Consider the following 14,870-nt stretch of genomic DNA (forward strand, 5'->3'; position numbering starts at 1 on the left):
GTTCAGCTACCAAATGAAAAGGTTGGAATTTTCACAGAGGAGATGACCCGCCTATTCCGTCACGCTGACCCAGACATGCCTGAGGAAAAGAAAGTTCGTTTCCGCATGCAAGGGGTCAAACAGGAGCTTTTCGCGGGACTAATGAGGAATCCACCGAACACCGTCCAAGAATTTGTATCCGAGGCGACCACCATCAAAAAAACGCTGGACATGCGCACCAGACAGTATAATCGTCGCCTGACTCCAGAATGCGCTGCTGCTCAAGCCAGTGACTCCGACGACCTGCGTGAAACGATCCGAGTGATCGTGCGGGAAGAGCTGCGCAAACTGTTGCCTTCGGCGCAGCCTCAAGTGGATTCGATCGCCGACATTGTGCGAGAACAAGTCCGGCAATCGCTTCGAATTCCCGAAACACCGCCGCCCGAGCCAGAAACTATGAGCTACGCCGCTGCAGTGCGCCACAACGCTCCTCCCCGTCCACGCCAAAACGCCACCCCGTCACACTTCCGTCGCCAGACGCCACCGCCGCCACCACCCCAACCGACGTCCTACCGTTCCCCAGCGGGCCAGCGCAGTGCACCGAGGAAAACGGACGTTTGGCGTGCACCTGACAACCGCCCGCTCTGCTACCACTGCGGCGAGGCCGGGCACACATACCGCCGTTGCCAGTACCGACAGATGGGACTGCGTGGCTTCGCCGTCAATGCACCGCGTCCGCAGCCAGGAGATATGCCACGTGACATCGCCGACTACCTGGCAGGAACTCAATGGACACCACGAAGTCCTTCCCGTTCGCCGTCGCCCAGCCGCCGCATGTCACCGCACCCACGGCAGTACTCTGGCCCAACGCGGGGCCGGTCTCCTAGCCCGTATCCGGAAAACTAAGGGCAGCAACCGATGGAGGTGCGGTTTCTGTGCGACGAACTACCGAAGATCCTCCGACGACGACGCCGACGCGACGGAGCTTTTTGAACACAACCCCAACCAGGCAAAGCCCTGATGGCAAAAGCTCACTTACCGAAGGTGGCCGGACGACGCAACATGGAAGCAGCGGAACAAGCCGACGCAGCCGTGACCCGACGCCACGCCCTAACTGTAATGCGAGACGGCGAACTAGCGACCTCGACGTTCTTATCGACGGCCAGAGTGTGACTGCTCTCGTCGATACTGGAGCCGACTATTCTGTCATCAGTGGGTCGTTTGCCGCGAAGTTAAAGAAAGTCAGGACAGCTTGGAAAGGCCCTGAAATCCGCACAGCCGGAGGTCGTCTCGTAACGCCTGCAGGAATCTGCACAGCGAGAGTCACCATTAACGGCCGTATTTATTTATTTATTTATTAGAATACCCTCAGGGCCCGTAGGGCATTACAGAGGGGGTGGGTACAACATATATAACACACAAGAAAAAAAGACAAAATAAAGAAACAAGTATCAGATGCGCAAATCAGGAAGGCAACATAAGTCAACTAAAAATGTATAAGAATTCAAGCACATACAAGACAAAGATAGATAATGGAAACTGCGTATAGTTACAAGCATTGCTGAGAAATTGCAGTCTTGAATAACAAAGGGTCTGTTATTGATACAACGGAAGAGGGAAGGTGGTTCCAATCGGCGGTTGTTTTCGGTAAGAAGGCTGCTGAAAAGAATTTGGTGCGGCAAAACGGAATGGCAACCTTATGCTGATGATCAATGCGCGATGAGTGGTATGACGGTTGTGAAATGAGGTCTCGCTTCATTGATGGATTGTGAAAAAATATCTTATGAAAAAAATGCAGTCGCGCCAGTTTCCTCCGGACAGTTAAATTGGGTAGGTCAAGGTTAGATTTCATTTCTGATCCTACAGACTTCGTAATCCTACAGCGTTGCTCGAGAGATGTCATCCTTGGCATGGACTTCTTATGCCTCCATGGTGCTGTCATCAACCTAAGAACAAAGTCGATAACGTTATCCACAGAAGAAGCACTAACGCAGCACACGCCGTCAGGGAACCATGTTTTGAATGTGCTGGAAGAACAAGTCACCATTCCGCCTCGCTACAGCGTCATTAGTTCAGTCGGTGCTCCTAAATCACCTGACTTGGAAGGCTCGTTGAAGGCCGTCAGCATCTGTTGGTCACCCAAAATATTTGCGTCGCAAGAGGAATTGCACAGCTACGGGGAAGGCAAAGCAACGGTTATGCTCACGAATTTCAGCAACGAGTACAAACATGTGAACAAAGGAACAACGGTCGCATACATCGAAGAAATTGTCGAAGCCACCAGTGCTTTCGCCCTCGCCGATTCTGCGGAACCTGCTCAGAGGAACCAAGCCCCTCCCATAGCTTTCGACGTCAATCCCAGACTTCCGAACGATAAGCAAGAACAGCTCAAGGCCCTGCTCCTGCAATACGAAGATTGCTTTTCGTCGTCATCGAAAATTCGGCAGACCCCAATCACGAAACATCGAATCATAACCGAAGAAAATGCCAGACCACTCCGTCAGAGTCCGTACAGGGTTTCGACGCGAGAACGTGAGGCAATGAAGAGACAAGTTGATGAAATGCTGCGAGATGACATTATCAAGCCGTCCAAGAGTCCGTGGGCATCCCCCGTGGTGTTAGTGAAGAAAAAGGATGGGACCCTACGTTTCTGCGTCGATTATCGCCGCCTGAACAAAATTACAAGAAAGGACGTGTATCCTCTCCCACGAATAGACGACGCCCTTGATCGGCTTCATAACGCCAAGTACTTCTCGTCAATGGACCTCAAGACTGGCTATTGGCAAATCGAAGTCGACGAAAGAGACCGAGAGAAGACGGCGTTTATAACACCGGACGGCCTCTTCGAGTTTAAGGTGATGTCCTTCGGCCTTTGCTCAGCGCCTGCAACTTTTCAACGCGTTATGGATACAGTACTGGCAGGATTGAAGTGGCAGACTTGCCTTGTGTACTTGGACGACGTCGTCGTGTTTTCCTCGAGTTTTGACGAGCATCTTCGGCGCCTTGAAGCTGTACTTCAAGCCATCAAGACGTCCGGACTCACACTGAAGCCATAAAAGTGCAGATTTGCGTATGAGGAGCTCTTGTTTCTGGGGCACGTTATCAGCAAGTCTGGAGTTCGTCCCGATCCACGAAAAACAGCCGCTATCGCCGACTTCCCGCCGCCCACTGACAAGAAAGCCGTGCGCCGATTTCTGGGCCTGTGTGCCTATTATAGGCGGTTCGTGAAAAACTTCGCCCGCATCGCCGATCCTCTCACTAACCTTACCAAGGCCGTCGTGGAGTTTAAGTGGGAAACGCTGCAGGAACACGCTTTCCAGGAGCTTAAACATCGCCTCCAGACGCCTCCGTTACTTGCCCATTTCGACGAATTCGCCGAGACAGAAATACATACTGACGCAAGCAGCGTAGGTCTTGGCGCCGTTCTTGTGCAGAGGGCTGACGGACTTGAAAGGGTTATTAGTTACGCCAGCCGATCGCTATCCAAAGCAGAAGCAAATTATTCCACAACAGAAAAGGAGTGCCTCGCCATCATCTGGGCTACGTCGAAATTTCGCCCCTACCTCTACGGCAGGCCCTTCAAAGTTGTGAGCGACCACCACGCCTTGTGTTGGCTAGCCACCTTGAAGGACCCTTCAGGTCGCCTCGCACGATGGAGCCTGAGACTTCAAGAATATGACATTACTGTCATTTACAAGTCCGGCAAAAAACACTCCGACGCTGACTGTCTCTCTCGTGCGCTTGTCGACCAACCGCTACCCGACGACTCGGATGACGACTACTTCTTGGAAACGATAACTACCGCCGACTTCGCTGAACGACAGCGGGCCGACCCGGAACTTAAAGCCCTAATAGAATACCTCGAAGGCAGGACCGCCGAAGTCCCGAAGGTATTCAAGCGCGCACTTGCGTCGTTCTTTCTACGAAACGGTCTTCTGCAAAAGAAAAACTTTTCACCGCTTCGAGCTAAGTACCTCCTTGTGGTGCCTTCAGCTCTGCGACCAGAACTCCTGCAGGCCCTGCATGACGACGGCAGGGCACCTCGGTGTTTCCCGCACGCTCGCGAGGATACAAGAAAGGTACTACTGGCCACGTCTTACCACCGACGTCACTCGTTATGTGAGGACATGCCGGGACTGTCAGCGACGCAAGACACCGCCGACAAGGCCAGCGGGACTTCTGCAGCCAATTGATCCACCTTGCCGACCTTTCCAGCAGATTGGTATGGACCTACTGGGGCCGTTCCCGACGTCGACTTTCGGAAACAAGTGGATCGTGGTAGCTACCGACTACCTCACCCGCTACGCCGAGACAAAAGCCCTGCCAAAAGGCAGTGCATCCGAGGTAGCTAAGTTCTTCGTCGAAAATATCGTCCTACGTCACGGCGCCCCGGAGGTCCTTATCACCGACAGAGGAACGGCATTCACTGCCGACTTAACTCAAGCGATCTTGGCATACAGCCAAACAAACCACCGCCAGACGACAGCGTACCACCCACAGACCAACGGCCTCACCGAGCGGCTTAACAAAACGATCGCCGACATGCTGTCAATGTACGTCGATGTCGAACACAAGACGTGGGACGCCATTCTTCCGTATGTGACTTTCGCATACAACACGGCGATGCAGGAGACGACGCAGATATCTCCATACAAATTGGTCTACGGAAGGAGCCCGGCAACGACGCTCGATGCCATGTTACCCAACGTCACCGACGAAGAAAACCTCGATGTGAGCGAGTACCTTCAACGCGCCGAAGAAGCCCGACAACTTGCGCGTCTTCGTATCAAGAATCAACAGACGACCCACAGCCACCGTTACAACCTTCGACGACGCTTCGTGGAATACCAGCCCGGTGAACGTGTTTGGGTGTGGACGCCGATACGCCGACGTGGACTAAGTGAAAAGCTTCTGCGACGGTACTTCGGACCGTACAAGGTGGTTCGACGTCTCGGCCCACTTGATTACGAGGTTGTCCCCGACGGCATCACGAACTGTCAACGACGCCGATCGCGACCTGAAGTTGTCCATGTCGCGCGCCTCAAGCCGTTTCATGCACGTTAACAAACTGAAATAGTGTTTTTTTTTTGTATTATTGTTGTATTGTAATTTATTCATTGTACTTTCTTGCCTTATTATTGTACCTTCATCTTTAGTTAAAGCATCGGGACGATGCCTTTTTTCAGAGGGGGGCAATGCCACGTTCCATTTCACAAGTTTTTGTTATCGTTCCGAAACACCACACGATTCTCGGCGCAAACCGCGCCTGCAGGTTTCGAGAAGGTTCCGGACTGTAGTAGATCATTTCGATAAGATCACGCCCACTGTGCGAACGGTACAGATTGTTCTGGAACCTACGCCACCGCCAGCGATAACGCTAGAACCTTCGATGGCAAGGGTATTAATGCCGACGCGCTTCGCCGCTTGTCAGTTGTTGATCGAAGGCCGATGCTGTGTTCGCCGCTATCAGTCCGAGACTGCTATCTGTGCAAGACTGCTGCTGTAATTAGACTTTCCCTTTACCGGGCACAGTTTCGCCCAAATGAACAGTTAAATCCCAACACGAAGTTTTCTGTCTTTGGCCACGTCACGACCCCGTGACAATATCATAAAATCTCGAGAGATCACGAAAGCAGGCCTCGATCAGAGCGTTCAGACTACAAGCGGCGCAAGAAGAGTAAAAGCCCTCACTATTATCCTAACATGGCTTATACAGACTACTAAGTATTCTGGGCATCATAGCGAGGTTGAACAACTTCTCCTGCAAGACAAGCCATCGCCTCCCGAAGCATGACCACCTCCCCAAAGCCATACATCATCGCCGTCTAAGAACCTCTCCCTTTCTATAGTTCGCGTCTTGCTTGCCAATGTCCGCCTCAACTTCTGCCGCTGTGCACCCGAAATTCGCTGCAATTTACCGGCCACGGGATTGTTTTGCAAATAAAGGAGGAACAAGGGCCGGTAGGCACGAGCACGAGTCACAGGGCTCTGGCTCGCCAACTTTTTTTCTTTACCTTCAATGTAACCAGACGATCGGGTCCAGGTCACTTTTTCGTTTCTCACAGGCAGCAACCGATGGAGGTGCAGTTGCTGTACGAAGAAGTACTGAAGATCTCTCGCCACCACCTACGACGATGACGCGACGACATCTCAAGAATTTCCGAACACCAAACGCAGCTCCAACGTTTATACTTCGCGGCCATCAGAAGACCTGACGACCTAATGTCGAAGCAGTGCTACAAACCACCGTAGCTGTGATCCAACGCCATGGCCAAACTGTGACGCCAGGCGATGAACTAGCGACGTCGACGTCCTCATCGATGGCCGCACCGTCACAGCTCTCGTCGGCACCGGAGCCGACTATTCCACCATCAGCGGGCCGCTCGCCGCCAAGCTTAAGAAAATAAGAACAAACTGGAAAGGCCCAAGAATCCGTACTGCTGGTGGTCACCTCATTACGCCGGCAGGCGTTCGCTCAGCAAGATTCATCCTCAATGACCTAACATATCCTGCGAACTTTGTAATTCTACAACAATACTCCAGGAATGTGATACTTGGGAAGTACTTCCTCCGTCACCAAGGCGCTGTTATTAAGCAAATGTCTGAGTCGCTAACGCTATTCACAAAAAAAAGCACTGCGGCTGCACACGCCGTCATGAAGGCACTCCTTGACTGTGCTGGAAGACCACGCCACCATCCCTCCTCGCCCAAGCAACGGTATTTCCGTTGGAACTAAAAACTCAAGAGACATGCAAAGCATTGTTGAAGGTGACAAGCAGCTGTTGATTAGGCACAAAGTTTGTGTCGCTAGAGGATTAGCCGAGCTGCGAGGACAGAATGCAAGAAAGATGTTCACGAACTTTACCAACGAGTACAAGGACGTGACCAAAAACATGACAGTTGCCTACATCAAAAAAGTACTGAAAGCCAGCAAAGCTATCGCCTTCGTCGAGTCTTCTGGATCTCGGTGTACAACTCAATGCCTTCAGACAGCTTTCGACCACTATCCAAGACTTCCGACGCAAAAAAAGAACAATTGCAAAACGTGCTCCCGGAATACAAGAACTGTTTTTCTTCGTCATCAAGAATTCAACAGACCCCTGTCGCGAAACATCGAATCGTAACGGAAGAAAGTGCCAGGCCACTCCGTGAGAGCCCGTATAGATTTTCGACACGAGAACGTGACGCCATGAAGAAACAAGTTGACTAAATTTAGTGTGACGACATCATCTAATCGTCAAAGTGTCAAAGGGCGTCACCGGTGGTGTTAGTCAAGAAGAAGAACAGAACCTTATGCTTCTGCGACGACTATCGCCGCCTGCACAAAATCACAAATGACATGTTCCCGTCCCGTGGATAGACGACATCCTAGATGAACTCCACAATGCGAGGTACTTTTCTTCGGTGAACCCCGAGACTATTGGTGAATTGAGATTGACGAGAGATATCGAGAAAAGACGGCCGTTATAACACCAGACGGCCTCTTCAAGTTTAAGATCATGCCATTTGGTCTTTGCCCATCGCTTGCGACATTCTAGTGCGTTATGGACACCGTGCTGGCTGAATTGAAATGACAGACTTGCCTCATGTACTGGATGACGTCGTCGTGTGTTCCTCGAGCTTCGACGAGCATCGTCGGTGCCTTGAAGCGGTACTTTGAGCTATCAACACCTCTGAACTAACCCTGGAGCCTGAGAAGTGCCGCTTTGCGTACGAAGAGCTATTGTTGCTGGGACTAGTGGTTTGCAAGTCTGTAGTCTGTCCGGACCCGCTGAAAGCAGACGCCAACGCTAATTTTGCGTATCCTCCTGAGAAGAAGGCTGTAGGCCGATTCCCCCAATTGTGCGCCTATTACAGGCGTTTCCTCGAACGTTTTTCACGGATAACCGAGCCACTAACTCACCTCACGAATAGCAACGTCGAATTCAGGTGTGAAGCGGCACAAGAAGAAGCATTTGAAGAACTTGAACCACGCCTCTAGGCCTGCTGATACCTGCGCATTTAGACGAACATATCTAAACAGAAGTATACAACGACGCAAGCAGCGTAGCACTCGGCACCGTTCTTGTGCAGAAGGCTGATGGCGTAGAAAGGGTTGTCAGTTATCCTAGCTGGTCGCTACCAAAGGCCGAAGCCAACTGTTCCGCAACAGAAAAGGAATGCCTTGCCATCGTATGGGTAGCATAAAGGTTTCGCCCGTACTTCTACGGTCGGCCTTTCAAAGTTGTAAGTGACCACCATGCCATGTGTTTGCTAGCTAAATTGAAAAATCTTTCAAGTCGCCTCGTACGGTGTAGCCTCAGACTTCAAAAATTCGAAGGTGCCGTCGTTTAAAAGTAAGAAAAAAACACTCCAAAGCTGATTGCTTGTCTCGTGCCGCCGTCAAACCACCGCCACCCGACGGTGTGGATGAGGACCGTTTTTTGGGGACAATAACTGCCGACAACTTCGCCGAGCAACAACGAGCTTACCCGGTACTCAAAGGCCTAGTAGAATACTTCGAGGGCAAAAGCAGGACTTTTCCGAATGTTTTTGGAAGTTTACTGGAGTCATCCTTCTTGCGAAACCGAATTCTCCTAAAGAAGAACTTCTCGCCCCTTCCAGCCAACCACCTCCTCGTGGTTCCTTCAGCAGTGAAAGCAGAAGTACTTCAAGCCCTACATGACGACTTGACGGCCCGACGCCTTGGTTTTTCCCGCACGCTCTTGAGGATAGAAGAAAGGTACTACTGGCCACGCCTTACCGTCGACGTCACTCGTTACGTGAGGACACGCCGAGACTCTCAGTGACGCAAGGCATTGCCAAAAGGCCAGCAGGCATTCTTCAGCCGATCGAACCACCTCGCCGACCATTTCAACAAATCGGCATGGGCCTACCGGGGACGCTTCCTGCGTCGAATTCAGGAACCACATTGATCGTCGTAGCTGCCGACTACCTTAACCGCTACGCCGAGACAAAAGGCCTGCCGAAAGGTAGTGAATCAGTGGTAGCCAAATTTTTCATCGAAATCATCGTCCTGCGTCACGGCGGTCCGGAAGTCCTCATCAGCGACAGAGGTACGGCATTTACTCCTTAGCTCACTTAAGCGAATTTGACAAGAAGCCAGACAACCCACCGCTTTAAGTCACCATACCACCCACAGATCAATGGCTTCCCCGAGTGCCTAAAGAAGACCATCGCTGACATGCTGGCCATTAGGCCAACGTCGAACACAAAACGTGCGAAGCCATCCTTCGGTACGTGACCTTCGCATACAACACCGCAGTACAAGAAACGAAGCACATGAAGCTGTACAAGTTTGTCTACGGAAAGACCCTGGACAGATGCTCGACGCCATGCTACCCAACGTAACCTACGAAGAAAACCTCGACGTGAGCGAGTACCTTCATCGTTGCATAGAGGCCCGATGACTCACTCACCTCCACGTCAAGAACAAACAGACGACGGATTGCCTCCGTTACAATCTTCGACGGCGCTTCGTGGAATACCAGCCCGGAGAACGTGTTAAGGTACGGATGGCGATACGCCGACGTGGACTCAGTGAAAAACTTCTACGACGGTATTTTGGACCATAGAGGGTAATCCAAAGTCTTGGCCCACTTGATTACGAAGTTGTCTCCGACGGCATCACGAACTCTCAATGATGCCGATCACGACATGAAGTTGTGCATGTCGCGCGCATACAGCATTTTCATGGTTGTTAAGAACTGAGAGAGTGTATTTCGTTGTTGTTGTTATTATTGCTGTATCGTAATTTATTGCTTGTAATTTCTTGCATTATTTCTTGTACTTTTTATCTTTTGTTGAAACACCGGGACGATGACTTTTTCAGAGGGGACCAATGCCACGTTCCCTTCCTCAAGTTTTGTTATCATCCCCTTACATTATACTCAGCACAAACCACGCCGATGGCGTGAGAGAAGCTTCGAGGCTGTAGTAGATAGTTTTGTTAAGATTACTCTCACTTCGTAAACCTTGAAGATTATTCTGAAACATACTTCTCTTCCAGCAATTACGCTGGAAGGTTCGATGGCAAGTGTATAAATGCCAACACGCTTCGCCGCTTGTCAGTGTATTGAAGGTCGACGCTCCGTTCGCCGCTATCAGTGCGAATCTGCTACTATAACTCGATTTCCCATATACCCAGCAGAGGTTCGCTCAAATGAAATTTGATCTGAAAATCCATTCTCCTCCCTTCAGCCACGTCACGACCACGCGACAATACGCTCGAAGTCGCCGAAGTTCGCTAAAAAATGCTTCGTATTTAAAGAAGGCATTATTACAACGACGAAGTCTTCGTTTGCTTAGCCTTTTTAATGAATACACAGGGTCTTCCGAATTGATAGCGTGCTACAGTATCCTCATCAGTAGGAGCACTTTGGAATAATGATCTGCATTCAGTTGTTTAAAAAAATCTTTCGCAATTTGAAGATGTCTTCAAACCGGTACCTCAGTTAAAACACAGAATACAGATCACGCCGCACATCAATCAATTTACGTTGTATTATTTAACATTAAACTTAGGACTAAAACAAGTTGTGATTGATGCCAAAAAACAGTGCTTTCTTAGGTGTGTTTTTTGGAGAGCGTTGCTTCATACAAGGGGCTCCACATCTCAAGTCATTAATAGCAATTCTGATAACAAAGGCGTATTATATGTCTCAACCATACAGTTACAAAACGTTGGTGTGAATACATAGGTTACCGTGACTATAGCATGGCTAATTATATGTCTGTAATGAGCACCTTAAGTAGCGACTTTGATACATTTAGTGATATAAGCTATAATTAGGATGTGAATAGCTTGGCGTCCTATTTTGAATCTCTTGTTAAATAATGTCATAAAACATTGTTACACTAAAAACTGAAAAGAAAAACATCGAACTTCCATGGATAACGAATTAAATACCCCATTTATAGCGTCGTCTAGCAAGACTAAGAAGTGCAAGTCATAATGGCGATGTTATGCAAAGAGCCGAATTTAATGCAGGGAAGCAAGAACTTCCCAGCTAAACAAACGCGGCTAAGAACTTTTTACACACAATTACTTTGCTGAATATGGTTAAGAATAATCTCAGAAAATGTTGGATCAACATTTCTCCACATCAATCAACCACAAATACACTTATTCTTGGCCAAACTCCCATAATGATGCCGCAGGTCATTGCCAACTATTTTAATGAATATTTCACATGTGTATTTACTCAGAATAATCATGACATTTCTTCTTGTATTTAGTTTTGTGCCTCGCTTGTTTCTACTGATGATGTGTTTGTATCTACAGAATATGCACGCAATTTGGTTGTAAATGTTGATTCAACAAAGTATTCTAGCACAGACAATGTAACAGCGTCTTTATCCATCGTTATTGTCAGCCATGCTTGAAAAGTCATTGCCAACATCAACTGTACCATCATCATGGAAAAATGCACAAGTGCTTCCTCTACACGAATCAGGTAGTAAGGACTCTTTTTCAAACTACAGGCCTATATCACTAACCTCGCACTCATACAAACTGCTAGAACATATCGCCTCTAAACACATAATCAATATTCTTGATTCTATCACGTCCTATTTAGTGCACCACATGGTTGTCTGCGTGGATTCAGTGCCATCACTCAGCTGACAGAATTCAGACATGATGTTTCAATCGCACTTGACTTAGGCCTTTATGTGCACGCATTATTCACTGACTTTGAAACGCATTCGACAATGTCATTTTATTTTAAACTGCTATCTAAGCTCGATGTTTTGCTAAAGAACCCCTGCTTGTTGACTATATTGGTAGTTTTCTTTCGAATCTGTGCAAATATTTATTTTATAAAACATTATATTTGTCCGAAACACACGTATCATCAGGAGTGCCGCAGGGATTTATGCTAGAGCCCTTACCCCTTCTTGTTGTACATCAACGACCTACCAGGCGTAGTTTCCACCCCAATTCGTCTCTACACTGATGATTGTGTACTGAATCACGTAATTAATTCACCTAATGATGATCATTCACTCAACGCTTCGTTCTTCCACTTTTGCACAAAGTGTCAGAATTGGCAGGTAAACATTAATTTCCAGAAGACTGCTCTCATGTGTTTTAGCAGGCAGAAAACCCCATTACGTTCAATTATTCGTTTAAAACTGTGCTGTACAGCGGCTCCCACAATACAAATATTTTGGCCTCCTTTTCACCATAAACTCATAATGGTACCAACACATCGATGCAGCTTCCAACAAAGCCCTAAAAAAACTTCGGTGACCTAACTTTTCACTACGTTTAGCCCGAAAAGAAACAAAATTGTTAACATATACAACTCTCGTAGGATCCATACTTCAATATGATGCCACTGTATGGTATCCATACAAAATTGATGACATGCAACGCATTGAAATAATTCAGAAAAAAGGTATTTGTTTCATATATAGACTCTATGACTGCAATTTCTTACCGCCATTCCACCTAATGCACCTTGGTTTAACGTTACTTTCTAAACGACGCGACATCGAGTCTCTTAAGCTTTTTCACTTCTTTTTCAATTCGCCACAATATTCGTCGCACAGCCACTACGTAATTTCTGCATAAATAATATTCACCAGAAATAGCCATATTCTCAACGTATCTGCGTTTAATTATCGCACAGACTTCTTTGAATGCACTTTTTACCCGAAGTATTGAAACATGACATAACATACCAGGTGGCATTCGCTCATTAAAAAAAGATGAATTTTTGAAGGCACTAGAAGACGACATCCACGAATCCTTACTGTAGCTTTGCAATGATTGTATAATTACCTTTAGAGCATGTTTCGTACATATTTGACCTTACAATGTTTGTATTTATTTCAAAATCTCTCACTTTTTTTGTATTTTTTTCTGCTTTGTACCCACTCCTGCAATGGCCTTGTAACAGGGCTGCAGTATGTGAAACTAAATAAAATAAATAATAGTAAAGGAGAAACGAATAAAATAGCTGAAAGACTCAAGCTATGGATCGAGTTTGAAACTACGTGTTTATTCAATACATATCGAACAATGGCTGAAAAATCAATATATGCAAAACAATTCTAGGAGCTAAACATTCCAAAAAATGTTCATAGGAACATGCTTGTTGCTCCGTGTGCGGGTGTGCAGTGCAAAATTCAAGTTACTTGTGACTACAATAATATAGATGATGTTCGGCGACTGTTTCGCATTGTTACAAATCATTATTTTTACTAGTTATTGATGTCTTCTTTTCTATTCCTGCTTGTGATCTTGCTGTTAATACATCATATTATTTGTTCATTACTGCCAATATGTCACGGCTCTATTTGGTAATTATACGCTATCTGCATTAGAGAGTGTTTCCTTGTTTATTCTTGATGTTTCGGAGTTTTTTGCTATGAAATTTCTGGTTCTGCTACCTCAGTGTAAAGCCTAGTCGGGAGATAGGTGCTTTTTTTTGCTTTTTTTGCCTTACGTCATGGGCAAATCCTGCATACGTGTTATTGGTAAAATTTTATTGGTTATGCATGGTGGCTGGTCTTGCACCACTTGTTAATCATTTGATCATACGCATACTTGTTTTTCATTGCTCTTGCGCAACTTGCGGCACGTATAGACTATTTTACACTATTATTGTGCGTGTCACCATAATGGGCTGATGAGCTGATGTTTTCTTGTTTTTATATTGTGACGCGAATTAATCACGCCATTAAACATCGTGTGCACCAACCGAAGCGTTTTAATGCGCAGCCATCTATCATGACACTGTCCACATAGTTGTTGAAAAGCGAAACTAAAACGTGAACAGGCCACTATGGCGCCACTGAAACCGATTTGTAAAGCATAGTATTAAAATGGTCAGTCACGCACAATAAACATTTGTAAGTAGCGCTGGATGGAGTCTGTTTTCTCAAGTGGAAGCGTGTGTGAATTTTTGTGCGTTTCTAGAGATTCCCAAGCTCCGCTAAAACTTACATCACGCGCAAAGCTTGCAAAAGAACCATGTTTGAATGTGTTTTTCTGTCGTTTTCAAAGAGATTATGCTGCTATGCTCCCACCGACAGTCTCAGTGCTCAAATACATGGGTTTGACGCATCCGGGTAGCTGCAAACGTTGGTGCGGTCAATATTGGAAACACTTCATAGCAACAATAAAAACTGCTGGTAAAATATTTAGCATGTGACAACAAAATCTGATTCGTGAAACAAGGTTTTCACAATTCCACAAAAGCATAGGCGTTCGCACTGGCATAGATAACGGGGAAGCACTGAGCTTCCAAAGTGCGTCTTGCGAAACCGCACAATACATTGTTTTTCACACTTCACTTGTCCAATCAAGAAAATAAAAGGCTAGAAAAGGGCGCCCTATATAAAAAATACAAGAAAGTGCAGCAACGTTGCATAATTTATTTCCACTTTCATCTATGCATGCTATCCAGTGGAACTACACAAAATATTATGACTTTTACACTTCACTTGTGTGAAGTGTGAAGCGTGTCGGAAAGTTGTATAAATGAGTGTCATCGTGAGCACAATAATTAAGGCTAAAGAAGGCTTCCGAGCATTACAGTGCCGTTCGTGTAACTGTTTTGGTAAATGCAGCCTTTTGACCCGCTGGTCCCGGGATTCCGTGTGCTCAGATTGGGATGCACAGTAAAGGACCCCAGGCAGTCAAAATTTCTGAAGCCCTCCACTACGGCGTCTCTTGTAATCATGTGGTGGTTTCGGGACGTTAAACCGCACTAGTAATCATCATCAAATGCACCCCTCTTTTCGATGAAAGCTCTATATACGGAAGCCATCAAGGACAACGCAGCCGCAAAATCGTGCTGCCTTGCCCGTCCTGTATCAGCAAGGCACCTGTGTGTCGCAGAAAGCATTCCTATTTCTATAAGAGTGAAACGTCAAGTGGC

At 47.1% G+C, this 14,870-nt stretch overlaps 1 protein-coding gene across 6 annotated transcripts in view; it reads left to right on the forward strand.

Annotated features, from left to right (window-relative positions):
* The window catches only part of LOC142796260 (uncharacterized), a 60,569-nt gene extending 46,720 nt beyond the window's left edge, over positions 1-13,849 (forward strand). For all 6 annotated transcript variants that reach the window (XM_075886474.1, XM_075886476.1, XM_075886477.1 and 3 more), the window contains one exon: positions 1-13,849. This exon is cut by the window's left edge. In XM_075886474.1, coding sequence (XP_075742589.1) covers positions 1-885 — 885 coding nt within the window. In that variant the 3' untranslated portion in view covers positions 886-13,849.
* Positions 13,850-14,870: the final 1,021 nt, after the last annotated feature.

The sequence above is a fragment of the Rhipicephalus microplus genome, chromosome 2 (genome assembly GCF_043290135.1).
Source record: "Rhipicephalus microplus isolate Deutch F79 chromosome 2, USDA_Rmic, whole genome shotgun sequence".
Classification (NCBI taxonomy): domain Eukaryota; kingdom Metazoa; phylum Arthropoda; class Arachnida; order Ixodida; family Ixodidae; genus Rhipicephalus; species Rhipicephalus microplus.